This window comes from Callorhinus ursinus, unplaced genomic scaffold (assembly GCF_003265705.2).
Source record: "Callorhinus ursinus isolate GAN/ISIS: 27379988/994484 unplaced genomic scaffold, GSC_fseal_2.0 scaffold1, whole genome shotgun sequence".
NCBI classification, from domain to species: domain Eukaryota; kingdom Metazoa; phylum Chordata; class Mammalia; order Carnivora; family Otariidae; genus Callorhinus; species Callorhinus ursinus.
In genome coordinates this window covers 57,758,635-57,776,773 of record NW_027397063.1, presented here as the reverse complement: position 1 = coordinate 57,776,773, position 18,139 = coordinate 57,758,635, and the positions used below count along the sequence as shown (strand labels likewise).

The following is an 18,139-nucleotide window of genomic DNA, read 5'->3' as shown; positions in this document are numbered from 1 at the left end:
TGTGGAATTTAAGAAACAAAACAAATGAACATGGGGGAAAAAAAAGAGAGGCAAACCAAGAAACATACTCTTAACTGTACAGAACAAACTGAGGGTTGCTGGATGGGAGGTGGGAGGTGGGATGGGGTAAATAGATGATGGGGATTAAGGAATGCACATGTTGTGATGACTACCAGGTGTTGTATGTGAGTGCTGAATCACTAAATTGTACATCTGAAACTAATATTATACTGTAAACTAACTGAAATTTAAATAAAAACTTTTTTAAAAATTTAGATAACATAGTATATATTAGATCCCCAGAACTTATTCATCTTATAACTCAAAGTTATAAACCACCCTCCTACATGGTTTCTAGGGGTTTAACTTTTTTAGATTGCTTCCACATATAAGTGAGATCATATAATATTTATCTTTCTCTGTGTAGCTTATTTCACTTATTTTTCTTTCCGATAGTTTTTAGTATATAGAAATGCAACTGGTTTTTGTATATTGATTTTGTATCCTGCAACTTTACTGAATTCATTTATTAGTTCTAACAGTTTTTTGGTGGAGTTTTTTTAGGGTTTTTTAGGCATAAGCTCATGTCATCTGTAGAAACAAATTTATTTCCTCTTTCCAATTTAGATGCATTTCTTTCTTTTTCTTGCCTAATTGCTCTGGCTAGACTTTTAGTACTATGCAGAATAGAAGTAAAGAGAATGTCTTGTCTTTTCCCTGATCTTAGAAGAAAACTTTCAGCTTTTCACTGTTGAGTATGATAGCTGTGGGCTTATCATATATGGCGTTTATTATGTAGATCTATATTTCTCCTATATCTAATTCATTGAGAATTTTTAATGTGAAAGTGTTGAATTCTGTCAAATGCTTTTTCTGCATCTACTGAGATGATCATATGATTTTCATCCTTCATTCTGCTAACATGATATATCACATCTATTGGTTTGTATATGTTGAAATATCCTTGCATTCCCAGCATAAATCCCATTTGATGATGGTATATAATCCATTTAATGTACTGTTGAATTTGGTTTGCTATATTTTGTTGAGGACTTTTGCATCTATGTTCATCTGGGATATTGGTAATTTTTTGTGTCCTTCTCTGGCTTTTATATCAGAGTAATACTGGCTTTGTAAAATTAATTTGAAAGTATTCCCTCCTCTTCAATTTGTTGGACCAGTTTGAGAAGAACTGGCATTAATTCTTCTTTAAACATTTGGTAGAATTCACCAGTGAAGCCATCTATATGGTCCTGGGTTTTTCTTTGCTAGAAGATTTTTGATTACTGATTCAATCTCCTTACTTATTATTGGCCTATTCAGATTTTCTCTTTCCTCATGATTCAGATGATTCAGTCTTGGTAGGTTGTCTCTTTCTAGGAATTTATGCATTTCTTCTAGGTTATACAATTTGTTGGCATATAATTTTTCAGTCTCTTATGAGTGTATTTCTGTAGTATCAGTTATAATGATTCATTTCTTTTTTCTTCATTAGTCTAGTTAAAAGTTGGTCTACTTAATCTTTTTAAAAAACGAACTCAGTTTCATTCATCTTTTCTATTGTTTGTCTGGTCTATTTCTCTTATTTCTATTCTGAATAATCTTTATTATTTCCTTCCTTCTGCTGACTTTGGGCTTAGCATGTTCTTCTTTTTCTAGTTCCTTGAAGTTATGAAGTTAGGTTATTTGAGATCTTTCTTTTTTCTTAATGTAGGCATTTATTCCTATAAACTTCTTCTTGATCAGCTTTTGCTGCATCCCATTATTTTGGTATATTGCCCTTCCTTTTTATTTATTTCAAGATTTTTAAAATTTCCTTTCTGATTTCTTCTTTGACCCATTGGTTGTTCAGGTGCATGAAATCCACAAATTTGTGAATTTCCCCATTTCCTCCCATTGTTGATAGTAGTTTCACACCACTGTGGTTGGAAAAGATATTTAATATGATTTCAATCTCCTTAAACTTGTTAAGACTTGCTTTGTGACCTAATGTATGATGTATCATGGAGAATGTTCAGCATATGCTTGAGAGGAACATGTATTCTGCTGCTGTTGGATAGCATGTTTTATACAAATCTTTTAGGTCTATTTGGCCTAAAGTCTAGTTCAAATCCAATATTTTCTTATTGATTTTCTGTCTTGATGATTTATCTGTTGTTGAAAGTGGGGTATTGAAGTCCCCTACTATTTTTGCATTGCTATGTCTATTTCTCCCCAGATCTTTAAATATGTAATATATCAGGGTGCTCCCAATATTGGATGCGTATACATTTACAACTGTTAAATCCTCCTGGTGAAATGATCCCTTTATCATTATCTAATGACGTTCTTTGTCTCTTTGTGACAGTTTTTGACTTAGTCTGTTTTGTCTGATATAATAAGTATAGCTACTTCTGCTCTCTTTTGGTTTCCATTTGAATGGAGTATCTTTTTCTATCCCTCCACTTTCAGCCTACATGTGTCCTTAGAGCCAAAGCGAGTCTCTTGTAGGTAGCACCTAGCTGATGTTTTTTTTTATCCATTCAGCCACACTATGTCTTTTGATTGGAGAATTTAATTCCTTTCCATTTAAAGTAATCATTGATAGGTAAATACTATTGCTACCTTGTTAATTGTTTCTGGTTGTTTTGTAGATTGTACCTTTTTCTGTCTTCCTTTGTGATGTAATCAATTTTCATACTGGTATGCTTTGATTTCTTTCCTCTTTCTTTTGGGGGTCTATTAGAGGTTTTTGCTTTGTGGTTACAATGAGGCTATTTAAAATTTCTTAGAATTATAACAGTCTATTTTAAGTGAACAATAACTTCTACCAAATAGAAAAATTTCATCCTTTTATTCCCCTTCCTACAGGGTTTTTGATGTCACAATTTACATCTTTTAAAATTGTGTATCCATTAACAAATTATTATTGCTGTTGTTATTTTTAATACTCTTGTCTTTTACATTTTATACTAGAGTTAAGTAATTTACACACTATTCTTACATTATTATTCTAAATTTGACTATGTACTTAAGTTTCCCAGTGAGTTTTATACTTTCATTTGTTTTTATGTTATTAATTAGCATCCATTCATTTCAGCTTGAAGAACTCCCTTTAACATTACTTGTAAGGCACATCTGGTGTCAATGAACTCCCTCAGCTTTGGTTAATCTGGGAAAGTCTTTGTATCTCCTTCATTTCTGAAGGACAGTTTTGCCAGTTAAAGTATTCTTGGTTGGCAGTTTTTTGTTGTTGATTTTAGCATTTTTACAATATTATCCCGCTCTCTTGGCCTGCAAGGTTTCTGCTGAGAAATCCACTGATAGCCACATGGGGGTTCCCTTATATGTGAGGAGTTTCTTTTGCTATTTTCAAAATTCTTTCTTTGTCCTTAATTTTTGGCAGTTTTATTATAATTAGTCTTGGTGAAGACTTAACAAAAATTTTTTAATGAAGTATAGTTGACACATGATGTTAGTTTCAGGTATACAACATAGTTATTCAACAACTCTATAAACTATGCTATGTTTACCACAAGTATAGCCGCCATTTGTCACCATGCAATGCTATTATAATACCATTGTCTATATTCCCTATGCTGTGCCTTTTATTCTTGTGACTTTCTTTGGGTTGATATTGCTTGGAGTCTTTTGAGTTTCATATGTCTGAATGTTCATACTCAGATGTTCCAGTTTGGGAAGTTTTCAGCCATTATTTCTTTAAATATGTTTTCTCTCTCGGATCCTTCTCGGATTCCTATAGTTCATACACGGTTTTGCTTGATGATATCCCCTAATTCACATTGGCTCTCTTCACTACTTTTCATTCCTCTTTTTCTCCACTGACTAGTTAATTTCAAGTGACCTATGAGCACTGGGTGTTACACGCAAACAATGAATCATGGAACACTACATCAAAAACTAATGAAGTACTATATGGTAACTAACATAACATAATAAAAATTTTTTTAAAAATTTCCTTTATTGAAAAAAAAAAGGACCTATCTTTGAGTTCACAGGTTCTTTCTTTTGCTTGATAAAGTCAGCTGTTGGTGGTCTCTACTACATTTCTAAATTTCATTCATGGTATTCTTTGGTATTCATGGTATTCAGCTCCAGAATTTGTTTGGTTCTTTTTTTATTATTTCTCTGTACTGAAATTCTAGTTTTGTGTATTGTTTTCCTGATTTTATTGAGTTGTCTCCTCTTGTGGCTCTCTGAGCTTCCTTAAAACAATTATTTTGAATTATTTGTCTAGCAATCGATAGATTTCTGTTTCTTTGGGGTCCATTATTGAAAAATTATTGTATTCCTTTGATGGTGTCATGTTTTCTTGACTTTTCATGTTTCCTGTAGCCTTGCATTGATGTCTGTGCATTTTATGAAACAGTTACTTCTTCCAGTAGGTAAAAAGAGCAATAATGTTGATGTCCTCTTTGGTTTGGTATTTCCAAAAAGTTTTTAAGATACAAAAAATGTATGGCTATGTGAGGTCTCCAGCTACCATCTAGATCAATTTCATAATTTTACAAATGAGGGAACCTAGGTCCAAAATGGACAAAAATTACCAGCTTTTCAGGGGCAGAGCCAAGTCTACTGACTTTCAGGTCAATGTTTTTCTAGAATATGAATACAAATATCAAGTAGTTGAACAAAAAATTTTTAATCTTTTTATTTTAGCAGGTAGTCACCCTGGCTTAGCATGCAGATACAAACATCTCAAGGTAAATTCTTATACATATTGGATCTTATGTTTGGATCATGGTAACTTATCCTCTACAATACAATGCTTCAATACAATGCTTTTATTAAGGTCTCTGCTAAAAAACAAGGAGGGATTTCTTCTTGTACTGTAAAATTATTGTTGAAGATACTATACATATACAGTTTAATACTCCCTAGAACAGGTTCCACATGATTAATTCCTTTTAGATTTAATAGCAGGGAAGAGTCTGATCCTTTGGAACCTGTCCCTTGGATAATACAAAATATGCTACTTAGGTCTTCATTTTTGTCTTAGTGGCTAGGAAGCTCAGATCTAAATTTAATGTTTTAATAATTAGTAAATATTTAAATAATTTTAAATAATTAGCAAATCCTCTTCCTCTTCAATATCTTGATTTTCTATTACAGTATTTTGTTATATACATGTATAATCATAATTCAAATTCATTTTGGAAGTGGCTATAATAAAATAAAATAAAACAAAAATAAAATAAAATAAAATTCAAGATCCCTTGAAACAAAAGTTTTAAGATTACATATTCTTTGCTCACTAATATGATGGGGAAGTAATACTATAGTGGGCCTAGAAGGGAGCAAGGAGAATTGGAGAGCTACATGCAAATTATGAAGGAAGAGTGCAGAAGCAAATATACTTTGTGATGAGGTGACCAGAGTTTTACTACTACCAGCCTGAAGCAAAAAAAAAAAAAAAAAAAAAAAAAAAATGGAGATTTAAGTTTCCTTACTTTCAAAAGGACTATACCTCCCTAGAAACACCTTCCTGCTAGGAAGTGAGCAGCAATTCAGAAGAACTTACTACATCTTATTACATCTCCTCACTTCACTGTTGGTTTGGTGACATCTTAGATATCGACAATCTGGCTATACACAAAGAACTTCGACAGATGCTGTGAGGAATTCAACTTAAATCATAACAGCTGTCAAAAATCAAACAATCATCACAGCTTTCAAAAAGAAGAAAACTCCACCACAAACATCCAAATAGCCACTTTTTTCCCCTGAATAATAAATAAAAGATATAAATTCTGTTCTATAGATACAGTCTTACTGACAAAATACCCTAAATCATAAACCACACTCTTCCCCCCGGAAAAACCCACAATTACAAAAAAATATTATGCTCTGAATGACAGTTCAAAGCTAGTCCCCCTTGTTAATTAAAATGAAGAATTTCACCTAACATTTCTTAATAATTTCTTATAAGGGGCATTATGCATACTTAGATTTTACCTCTTTCAATATCATCCATTGGAGATGCTGGGCACATTTTGTCTTCAGATGGAGAATGTTTCACAAGATTGGGAGTCCTAGATGAAGTCCGCAGGTGTTGCTGCTGTTGCTCTAAATGATACTGAATTTTACTACTTCCTTCAACTCTGCAATTAAGAATATCAAAGGTTGAAACAGGGATGATAGAAATTTAACAACTGCAACTTACAAAGTTAGTAAAATGGACACCTTATTCTTTTCCCTAGGGATCCTTAAAATGATATTCAAAAATTAAAACATTAACTTAGTTCATTATTTAACAAATGTTTATTTAACAAGTACTTATTGAGCCCTACTTATACGCATGACATACACACAGATCCAATGGGGGATACAAATGTGGATAAAAACAAGACTACTGCTCAAAACTGAAGAGATGAGTCATACACAAATCACTAAAATAAATGGAAATTATACATAAGTGTATAACAAATACAACATATCCCCTAAATTCATTTCTGTTAAAATCAAATCACTTTCACAGTTTTCATTTCTAACTTTAAGACATGTTACTAAAGGAGATTCATATACTTTCTTTCGAATACTTTTAAGAGTATATAATACAGTTATGCTTGACTTCTGTATCTTCCATTTCCAGTTACCAAATCCCGTCAGTTCTACCTTCACAGAGTGTTTAGAACCTCACTGTTCTCTTCATTACCACTTCCAAAAATCATAGTTTATGCATTTTTCTGTTTCCCACATTGTTTCATTTTACTCAACTTGTTTGATGGATTAACTTGTTTGGTGGTTTCAAAAAAATGTAAGCATGTCAATCTACTTATACATGGGCACAGAAACAAATCTCTGCTCTATTCAAACAGGTCTTACTCACTGGCTCCAAATAAGTCAGATAAATTCCTGCCTTCAAACTTTGCCTACAACTTCATGTTCTCTCTGATCAATTATTTTCCAAACTTTCCTACTAATAAAAATTACTGGGGCAGGGAGGGGATGATAAAAATAGAGCTTCCCAGGGTCCTTCTCTGATCTGAAGCTGGATTTGGGAACTCATATTTAACAAGCACCCATGGTAATTCTTATCATAAAGTATGTTTGGGGGAAAAAGCCCCAAATCGTTTTTCCTTTTTTAAAAAAGTTTTTATTTAAATTCTAGTTACTTAATATACAGTGTAATATTAGCTTCAGGTATAGAATTTAGTGATTTACCACTTATATACAATACCTAGTACCCATCACAAGTGCCCTCCTTAATCCCCACCACCCACTTAACCCACCCCTCCAACCGCCTCCTGTCTGGTAACCATCAGTTTGTTCTTTATAGTTAAGAGTATGCTTCTTGGTTTGCATCTCTCTTTTTTTCCCCCTATGATTGTTTTGTTTCTTAAATTCCACATGAGTGAAATCATATGTTATTTGTCTCTCTCTGACTGACTTATTTCACTTAGCATAACACTCTCTAGCTCCATCCATGTCGTTGCAAACGGCAAGATTTCATTCTTTTTTATGGCTGAATAATGTTCCATTATAGATATACATATACCATGTCTTCTTTATCCATTCATCAGTTGGTGAATGTTTGGGCTGTTTCCGTATTTTGCTATTTGTTTATAACGCTTCTATAAACATCAGGGTGCATGTATCCCTTTGAATTTTTTTTTAAAGATGTTATTCATTTATTTGAGAGAGAGAATGAGAGATAGAGAGCACGAGAGGGAAGAGGGTCAGAGGGAGAAGCAGACTCCCTGCTGAGCAGGGAGCCGGATGTAGGACTCGATCCGGGGACTCCAGGATCTGACCTGAGCCGAAGGCAGTCGCCTAACAAACTGAGCCACCCAGGCGCCCTCCTTTTGAATTTTTAACCTCTCAAGGCATCAATAAGGACTCCCAAAATGCTTCAATCAATAATAACTTCTCCCTTCCTTTAAGTCCTAGAACAATTTTTAAAAAAGATTTTATTTATTTATTTGACATAGAGAGAGATAGCGAGAGCAGGAACACAAGCAAGGGGAGTGGGAGAGGGAGAAGCAGGCTTCCCACTGAGCAGGGAGCCGGATGCGGGGCTCGATCCCAGGACCTTGGGATCATGACCTGAGCCGAAGGCAGATGCTTAACGACTGAGCCACCCAGGCGTCCCAGTCCTAGAACAATTTTTGTCTATGCTATTTTTATGGCTTTTAGTGTAGGTCCCTTACATTACATGATAATGCCCCACCTATTTGCAAACAAAAATTTAAGATGGCTATACTCTTACTGACTTTTTAAATGGAATGATCTGTTAATCCGATTAAAATGCAGACATTTTGAGGTTTAGTATTTGTATAAGAAACTTTCCTTTTTCTAGTGTCTTACATATTCTAGGTGCTCAATAAATTTTCACTAATGAAGATGAAATTGTTTTGGAGAGTGTATAATGACTCTTTACAGTCCAATTCTATGAAAGCATCTACAATAGAATAAAAAGTATACCTACACATACAGAAAACATTCAGAAATAAAAAGCTTTTATGTATCATAGGACGAAGTGATAAAAGCTTTTGGCTAAGGATCTCTACCAAATTTAAACTTGGAAAAAGATTAAAACATTTTTGTACCAGACAGAAATAATCCTTGTATAATAATGTGACTTAATCCAATAATTTCTTTCACTGACATTTCCTTAGCAATTTATTTGTTGATAAAGCAATTTATTTCATTAACCACATACCTTGTTTTTTTTACAGTGATGTTGCTGCTGAGTTTTTCTAGTCGGCATTCTCCAGTGTCATGGTTAATAATTAAAATGCATTCCTTTAAGTAAGGTTTCTTTGAACCTCTGAAAACACTTACTGGTGGAGTTGAACCCTGTTTAAAAAGTTAATTATCATTACTTGAAATTTATCACAGAAATTCAGTTGGGAGGGCCTTTGAGATCTTCTGTTTCTCAATCTATGTTATACTTCAAGTCACCTAACTTCTTAAGTTTATTACTCAGACAACAGGGATTCGTAATAAAAAAGACAGAGATGAAGCAAAGCTGAGGCCTCAAACCTGCTATCATTGAGGAAGGGGAATAGAGGAAGTACTTGCTCTAAAATTTGTTTCACTGGTCTACAACAGGCAATTTGTATTCAATTTTAATACAGCCAACACATTTTACAGATAAGGGAACAGAAGCCCTGAATCATATTTCCTACGCATCTTCTTCTTCCTTCAGAAGTTTAGTTTTTTAAACTGGTATTTTCTTAAAGAGGTGCTTCCCTATTCAGATCACCTATTACACTAAACCTCACTAATTAATTTTAGCATCATTAAAAGTGGGACAACCAGACAAATCCTTCATGATGTGATATAAAAGAAAGTAAGCAGCATCACCTATAAAGTATTCTTGCCTAAACACACACACACACACACACACACACACACACACACACACACAGAATCTAACTCTTATCAAACCTTCAGATATAACTATCAGTTTACAGCAAATATAAGGAATAGAGGAAGAAATGAGTAAGATACCCCTAAATAGCAATCCAAGGACTCAAATTACAGTTGATAAGAGATTTGTGCAATATTCTTCTTAAAGATATTTGTATTCCTACTTAAAATAGGTCTTAAAATTATGATACATTATTGTACTTTGAGTTCCTAAAGAATACAGGACTGGATCATAATTTCTTTTCTTGTTCCTAGCACCTAAAGTACCAAACCCTTCACAGATACTAAATGGATATTGAATATGAGCAATATGAACATTTTGATTCTAAGTAACAAGTTAAATAAGGTTTTCATACACCTGCCTTCCACACTTTGAAAAAGTTTTTAAAAAATAAAGTTTTTTTCCTTATTAAATTGAGCACCATTTCTATTTTAAACTTTAATTACTGCCTACTCCCTTATTCCATACCCCAAAAAAGGGGTATTAAAGTATTAAAGTACCTGGAAACTCCTAAGCATATGACTAAATAACTATTGTGAGCAAATGAAATTTAAATTAGAGGCAGCCTGAAAGATAAGGAGGACTCAGCCACCATAGACCTGGGGGTAGAGGGCTCCAGGAAAAAGGAACAGCAAATACAAAGGATCTGAGGCTAGACAGATGAAGTGAGAGGGAAGGGGTGTGGGAAAGGGAGATGAGCTTGGGCAGATGGATGAGGGTTATATCCTGAAGGGTCTTGCTGGCCGTGGGAAGGATTTGAGATTTTTTCTGCGAGTCATGAGAAGCATTTGGAGGCCTCTAAATAGAAGAATGACCATTTATTTATTTATTTATTGAGAGCATGTGACAGCACGTGCGAGCAGGGGGAGGGGCAGAGGGAGAGGAAGAGAGAATCCTAAGCAAGCTCCATGCCTACCATGGAACCCAGCATGGGACTGGATCTCAGGACCCTGAGATCATGACCTGAGCTGAAATCAAGAGTCTGATGCTCAACCAACTGAGCCACCCAGGTACCCCTGGAATTACCTTTTAAAAAACTGTCTTATATAAACATATGTGAACATCTATAGAGCTCTAGACACTGTTCCGAGTGTTCTGTATGTACAACATTAAACTCATTCAATCCTCAAAACAAATAAACAAAAACTACTGAATACATCCAATCATCTCCATATTTACTGCTATTACCCAACTTCAGAACCCAATCATCATCTCACCTAGGTTCCTATTATCCTCTGACCTACTCTCCTTCCAGTTTTGTCCCCCATCTACTGACAGGGCAATCTGATCATGCCTGATTATGAATACCAGGAAAGAAAATTAATCAGTAATGGAAGGGAAAAGCACAATTGTACTCCCAAATAGGAGGGGGGAAAAAAGAAAGGAAAGAAGAGATGCTTAATGAAACTAATAAAATACAAATGAGAGAAAAATTAAAATAACAAACATACTAAAGATGATAGATACAAAAATCAAGTACATCGGCTTTGAACTAAATGTGGATAGAATTCTCTTAATAAAAACAGAAAGTGTTGAACGGGTTTAAAAATAAAACAGAATAGGGGCACCTGGGTGGCTCAGTTGGTTGAGCACCCGACTCTTGGTTTTGGCTCAGGTCATGATCTCAGGTTCATGATCTCAGGATTGTGAGACTGAGCCCCACATCAGGCTCCATGCTCAGTGTGGAGTCAGCTCGGGATTCTCTCTTTTCCTCTCCTTCTGTCCCGACCCCTGCTCGTGTGCTCTCTCTCTCTCTCTCTTTAAAAAATAAATTAATAAAAAAAAAACTCAACAATATTCTGTTAACAAAAGATATACTTAAACTGTCAGCTAAATAAAAGAAACAGACACTGAGATTCTATGAACATGCAAATCAAAAGAAAGCAAAGGTGGCAATATTAATGTTAGACAAGATAGTATTTAAGCTTAAAAAAAGGGATTAAAAGATATATATGATAAAAGATATAATTCATTAAAAAATATAACCGTAATAGGATGCTAAAATAGAACCAGTCCTAAAATAAGCTGAGGTCCCAAGTATGTGGTGGGCTATTCTCTTATTTGAGCTAAATACTCAGTGGACAAAATCAAACCAGGTTCATCCTGGAAGGGATGTTGCCCAAGAGGGTGGTTTAGTGGCATAGTAGTACATCTGACATATAGAATTTTCACAAGTCCAGTGTTTGGGGGCAAAAGTCATAAGCAACCATTAGAGATGCATTTCCTGTGTAATAGTAAGTTAGTAGTAGTTGGAAGTTTCCAGTGGACTATTTCATTAAGTCCCACAAAAGTACTCCTCAAGATAGAGACAGCACTAAAGAATGCCAAACTTGGACAGCACCAATGACAAATCATAATAGTTAATTAAGTCTTTTCCCTTCAAAATTTAACATTTTGAAATTTTCTAATAGTCAACTATAGAGAATTATTTGTAAGGAAGAGAGATTTGTAAATGTCCAATATTAATCAACTTAACAACCTTCATTTTTATTAGGTTCTTTTACTTGGTACTACCAAAGAAAATCCAGAAGAATGAAAATTAGAAAATCTACCCAATGAAGGAACTGCCAGAAACTTAAAATATTCTTAAAAGTATAGTATAATAATGGGGGTGGGGAGGGATGGGTTAGCCTGGTGATGGGTATTAAGGAGGGCACGTATTGCATGGAGCACAAACAATGAATCATGGAACACTACATCAAAAACTAATGATGTACTGTATGGTGACTAACATAACGTAAAAAAAAGTATAGTATAATAAAAGTTCTATTTTATAGGATGACTTCCAGCTTCTAGTCATTTTTATCCAGATGATGAAAGCAAGTTCATAAAGAGAGAATCTAAATGCCTCAAACTAACAATCATTAGATTTCCACAAAATTAAGAACTCTGAAGAAATGTAAACCTCCTACTTGTTAAAGAAGTTCTTTACTTAAGGGAAGAAAACCCACAAACTGTATTTGAGAATGTAATTTCTATTGTTAATCACAATTGTTCTAGGACTGAATGGCCAGCAGAAAAAAAATATTTGCTGTAGAAAGCTGGTAATTTTAACCGTTCTCTTTCATTTCAGCTGTCTAAAAGGGTTATAGGATAAAGTTTAAATTCTTTTGCATTACACATTAGGCCCTTTTTTTAACTGATTCCTAAATACCTTTCCATCTCCCACTATGTCCCTAGTGGACTCCTTCTGATCTAGCCACAGTGGCTTACATTATAGTTCTTCAAATGTAACAGACTTTTTTGTTGCCTTGTCTTAGCCCATGTCTTTTTCTTTTCTCTGCCTAAAATGTCTTCTCTTTCTTTTACCTGGGTAACTTCAACTCTTCTTCAAGACAGCATACCCTGGGATCTCTTCTCTCTCCACTGAGTTCTCTTCTGCACTTCTGTAATATTCTGTGTATACCTCTGTGACAGTCCTTATATTTCTATATTATAATCAGTTATTTCCTGTCTTGATCATTAAATGGTAATATTTTTTGGAACACTGACCATGTCTAGTCTTCTGCTGTATTCCCAATAGCTACCTGGATTAGGAGTTACCACACAGAAGGTACATGTATATATGGCCCATCTGTCTGTTTCTCTTTCTCATACACACATATACACACACAAATATTGAGACATATTCTTTTTGGATATATCTCTGGTGGCCTGGTGGGGGGGATGTTACTTCTTCCCAAATTATTTCTTTGTTGTTTTAGAAATTTACAATTTGAAGGCTTGAAGACTTCCTTCTATACTTGTCATTCCCTAAAGAGATATTTCAATTGAGATCAAACCCAAACACATAGTGGATGGTAACTCTTGCTTAAAAAAGGATATGTGTGAATGAGAAAGTTTTATTAGTAAATGTAGGAATTCCCATATGCTTGTAATAGAAGAGCGTGCAAGGTATGAGGATGGAAGGATTGTTAATTTGAGAAAAGAAAATTGTACATGGCAAAGAAAAACCCAGCTAAAGTTTTTTTGCAAACCAATCATCACTGATCAATAATCCTATAATCTGAGAGCAGGCTGGTGGTACCTGTTATCAACTTAAGGCTTTTCAATAACTTTTAGAATTAAGGGGATGTTTTAGGTTTTTCTTTAATAAACATCATAAAGCAAAAAAGCCTTAGATTTGTGGGTACTAAATTTCCAAACTATTTTAGAGATGCCAGCTTTTCATAAAGAGTAATACAGAAGTTTATTCATCCACATGTCTCACACTGAATTGGTTGTTCATTTCCTTCAGTTTGTAAGGGAGCAAATGAGAAGTCTCCCCCACAAATTTAATTAACCTTAGGAAAACTTTCAGAGGCAGCAACTGATAAAGTCTGACATAACAGTGGGGGACTGATAAATATAAGTGTTGGACTCAATAAATGGTGTTGGACTGATAAAAATAAGACTAGAAGACTAGAGGATAGAGAGCTTGCTTGCTCTACCTCTAATCACAACAAATCATCTCATAAATGCATACAAGAGAATGTTGATGACTTGGCACAAAATCATTTCTGTTAAAAAAATTAAACAAAACAAAGAAAAAAATCTCAGTCCGGTGCTTTCTTGGTGTGTTAAAATATAAAGTTACAGTCTTTGTGTTCTGAGTATAGATCAAGTCAGCATAAAAGAAAAAAAAGAAACAAGCTGAATGCAAAGAAACTTCTAACTCAAAAACTGAGAAAACTAGAGCAACAAGTAATTTGTCTATTTATGTAAATAGTATTTGACAGTGTTACTTGGAAAAACCTAGAAATTTTTAAATGTACAAAACTTTGGTTAAAGCCTCCCTGACCTAGCCTCTTTTCTAAACCATTCCCCAAACCATTGCTAAAATCACTCTAAAAGCACAAATTTGATCATGTTACTACTCTGCTTAAAAACCTCTAATGGTACTCTAATACCTATCGAATAAAGTCAAAATTCTACATTAGAAGATAATATATTTTTCACAGTCTGATCCCAATCTACCTTTACAGACTCTATTATCAATCATTTTTCATAATTCTGTTATTTATTTACTACATTAATTCATTTATTCCACAAACTTCTTGTTTTTCTCTATTAGAGCCTTTTACATACTATTTCTTTGCCTAGAATAGTCTACTCCCTTTCTGTCTGATGAAATTCTACTTGTCCTTTAAGGCTCAGCTCAAATAGCATCTGTCTTGTGAAGCCTTTCAAGATTCTACCAAGCAGAGAATTTGATTCCACTAATGTACTTGCACAGAATTTTGTACATGCTCTAATGTATAGCATTAGACATCTGTGCGTCCTTCTGCTATAACAGATTAGGACTAGAAGGCTGGGAATATGCTATTATTCTTAGTTCAGGGTACAAAATCTGCCTCATAATACTAATTAATAAGCATATGTTTAGACCTCTAAGTGTTTCAGATCATTTGAAATGATAGTTCTTGAAACTTATCAAATAGATCAAAGTATTTTTAAAAAGTATTTTCAGATTGTTTTACCTAAAATAGCTTAATATAAGGGTTTTTGCTTTGTTGTATTGGTTAATTACTTTAAATATTACTATACAAATTGTGTAATTATTTTCATTTAAATTTAGTAGAAATCCTGCAAAAAGATACTTTCAGTCTAAATACATACAAATACTCACTTTTATATTTGGCAGAGTTATTGTCACCTGTTCACCTTTGCCGACTTCAAGCTCTCCTTCGCAGGAAGTGTCAATAGAAGCAGGTTTGAAATCATCTAAAAATAGAGACAGATACGGATTTTTATAAAATGGAACAATAGCCGGGTACCTGGATATCAAAAATATGATCATGTTTCAGGGGGTAAATCATTTTGCAACAGCCAGTAATTAAAATGGTTTAGAACAGTCTTCATATTACATATAAAATCCAACCCAATTTATTTCTGTATGTATAATTCTGAGAAAAAAAGAAACAACTAAACTCTAAAATAGTATTCCTCAAACCATGCTCCCTCCGAATCCTGTTTAGGTCAAGATAAACTAGACTAAGATGTTCCACTGCTAAAAAATACATAATGTCAGTGTTTTCACAGTTTGCTAAAAACTGGTATTAGTAGAATGTTTTCAATTTTCAGTCTTTCCCGTAATTTTTCTAAAACCACCTTGGGTGTCTACTATCACTTGCTGGCTGTCCTAGCAGAGTACATAATTAATGAATACGTGGCAAATACATATTCATGGGAAAACTTAAGAAACAGCAATCATTGAGTTTAATAGTTTGAGTTTTTCATGAATCCTACCATTAAAGGATATGTAAATTTAACCAAATCTGCAACTTCAGAAGAACTTAAAATAGGTTTTAATTTTGAGTTAAATCATAATTCAAATGTTATTAAAATATATTACCCAGAAGGAATTTAGGGTGCTCAGATATTTCACATGCTGAACAAGCTTAAAAACCTCTAAGATATGAAAGCCACTTAAAAATAATTCACATCACTGTGAATTCTGTAAGACTGATGAATCACAGACCTGTACCCCTAAAACAAATAATACATTATATGTTAATAAAAAATTTAAAAACTTCACATCAATTCATATCAATGACTGATAATTCTGATATAGAATTCCTCAGGTAATATATATTTTTTCCAGGTTATCTCTTTATTAAAATATAGCATACATGCAAACTAGAACATTTATCATAAGCTTGACGAATTTTCAAAAGTGACACATATGTAATCAGCAACCAGATCAAGAAATAGAACATTATCAATCCCTGAAAGGCCTCTCCCAATTATCCCTACCCCAAGAGAGTGATCTTTATATTAACAGAGAAGCCAAATACAAAAAGTCTAAATCCAAAGTACTGAACATTTATTAGAATTTAGGGAACTATAATAGGTAGATCTTGGGAAAAGAGAATCTTCCAGTGCTCATCAAATCATCTTCTGTCAATAAACAAAAGCTGGCTCTGCTTCCCACTGATAATTATAATGGCTAACATTTATGGAATACTTACTTCCTGCCAGGCGTCCTGCTTAACATTTCGTATTTAATTCTTATAATGACTAGGGACACCTGGGTGGCTCAGTTGGTTAAGCATCTGCCTTCAGCTCAGGTCATGATCCCAGGGATCTGGGATGGAGCCCTACATCGGGCTCCCTGCTCAGCGGGAAGCCTGCCTCTCCCTCTCCCACTCCCCCTGCTTGTGTTCCCTCTCTCGCTGTCTCTCTGTCAAATAAATAAACAAAATCTTAAAAAATAATAATAATTCTTATAACGACTCTAAGAAAAGAAATGAAATCCATTCTTATTTTATGAAATCCATTCTTAAGTTCCTTAAGCACATATGAATATAAACAATTCACACTAAGTATTCTTTATAATATGATTTATTCTTTATGCTGCCTTAATTTAAAACTGAATACATGCAGTATCTCTTAAAACCTTAATGCTTATTTCTAGATTTTAAGAAACAGATTAAAAAAATAACATAAGCAATATGAAAAATGTGAAAGAATTTGATTTACGGTGTATCCTTAGGTAGTACCACTGAGGATAAAGAAAAAATAAACTGGGGAGTTTGTTATTAGCAGTAAGGTAATGAGAAAGATAAAAAATAATTTAGGTGTTAAGTTTTAGATGCTTGAAAGAAGTTCTAGAGAAGTGTTAATTAATATCAATTGATTAAAAGACAACAATATTGAAGAAAACAAATCAGAATTGAGCCTTGAGTATCACAGAAAGAAAGTAGAAAGCAGAAGACAGGAAAATCCAAGAGACTACAAAAAGTAATATTTTACTTTTTGTATCCACGATACAAAAGTAAAATAATAATAACAGCTATAACTTATATAATTACTTATATAATTATTTAAAAATTTTTCCTAATTACTTTTATCTCAAAGACTCACAAAAATTCTTAAAGTAGTGAATATCCCTATCTTACAGATAAGGCAAATGATGGTGGAAGAAATTAAGTCCCTTACCCAAGATCATGCAATTAATATTTGCTAAAGCTAGAATAAGGAACCACAGATTTAGTAGACTAAAAAGATAAGAGGTTAACCAACAACCTTTGATATCAGTCTTTTTTTTTAAGATTTTATTTACTTACTAGAGAGAGAGAGAGAGAGAGAGAGAGTGCACGCACAAGTGGGGGGAGGGCAGGGAGCGAGAGAAGACTTCCCACTGAGTGGGGAGCCCCACAGGGGCTCCATTCCAGGACCCCAGGATCATGACCTGAGCTGGAGGCAGACACTTAACCACCTGAGCCACCCAGGTGCCCCTGATATCAGTCTTACTGATATCTAAATTGATGGAGTAAGAAGATAAGTTCAATTTGAGCTAGTAAATATTATTTGAAACCCTAAAGTGAAAACTTCATTTTATAAGGATGTATACAGAATAAATGAAGTAAATACCACTTAAAACATTTTAATATAAGTAATTTATCATCATGGTCTATGGGGGTACCCACAGTAACAGCCTTTGTTCATCTTAAAGTGTCTCCAACTTTTAAATTTTAACTATCCTTCAAAGTTCTGCTCACCAGTGTAAGTATTCCTGTAAATATTCCTCAATCTTCTTTATCACGCACATCTAATCACTATGTCTTTTTCCAAAATATCTTTCAGAGCCATCTCTTTCTATTATTGCGAGGACAAACTAGTTTTCAATCAACAAAAAACTAAACTATCAAAGTACCTACAGCTTGCCCATCCATCTGCTTTTCTCTGTATTTTTGCTCTTAGAATGTGGATCCTATTTCAAAGTCTCCTCTTCCCTAAAGCAGTCGCTGGGTGGAGCCCTTTCCTTACTTTTCAAAATCT

General features: G+C 33.9%; 1 protein-coding gene across 1 annotated transcript in view; it reads right to left on the bottom strand.

The window, feature by feature from the left end:
* Positions 1-18,139, bottom strand: part of EAF2 (ELL associated factor 2) — a 40,822-nt gene that overhangs the window by 16,595 nt on the left and 6,088 nt on the right. The window contains exons 2-4 of the mRNA XM_025868888.2: positions 14,985-15,079; positions 8,663-8,799; positions 5,956-6,101 (exon numbers count right to left, since the gene is read on the bottom strand). Of these exons, the coding sequence (XP_025724673.1) occupies positions 5,956-6,101; positions 8,663-8,799; positions 14,985-15,079 (378 nt within the window). The remainder of the gene's footprint in view (positions 1-5,955; positions 6,102-8,662; positions 8,800-14,984; positions 15,080-18,139) is intronic.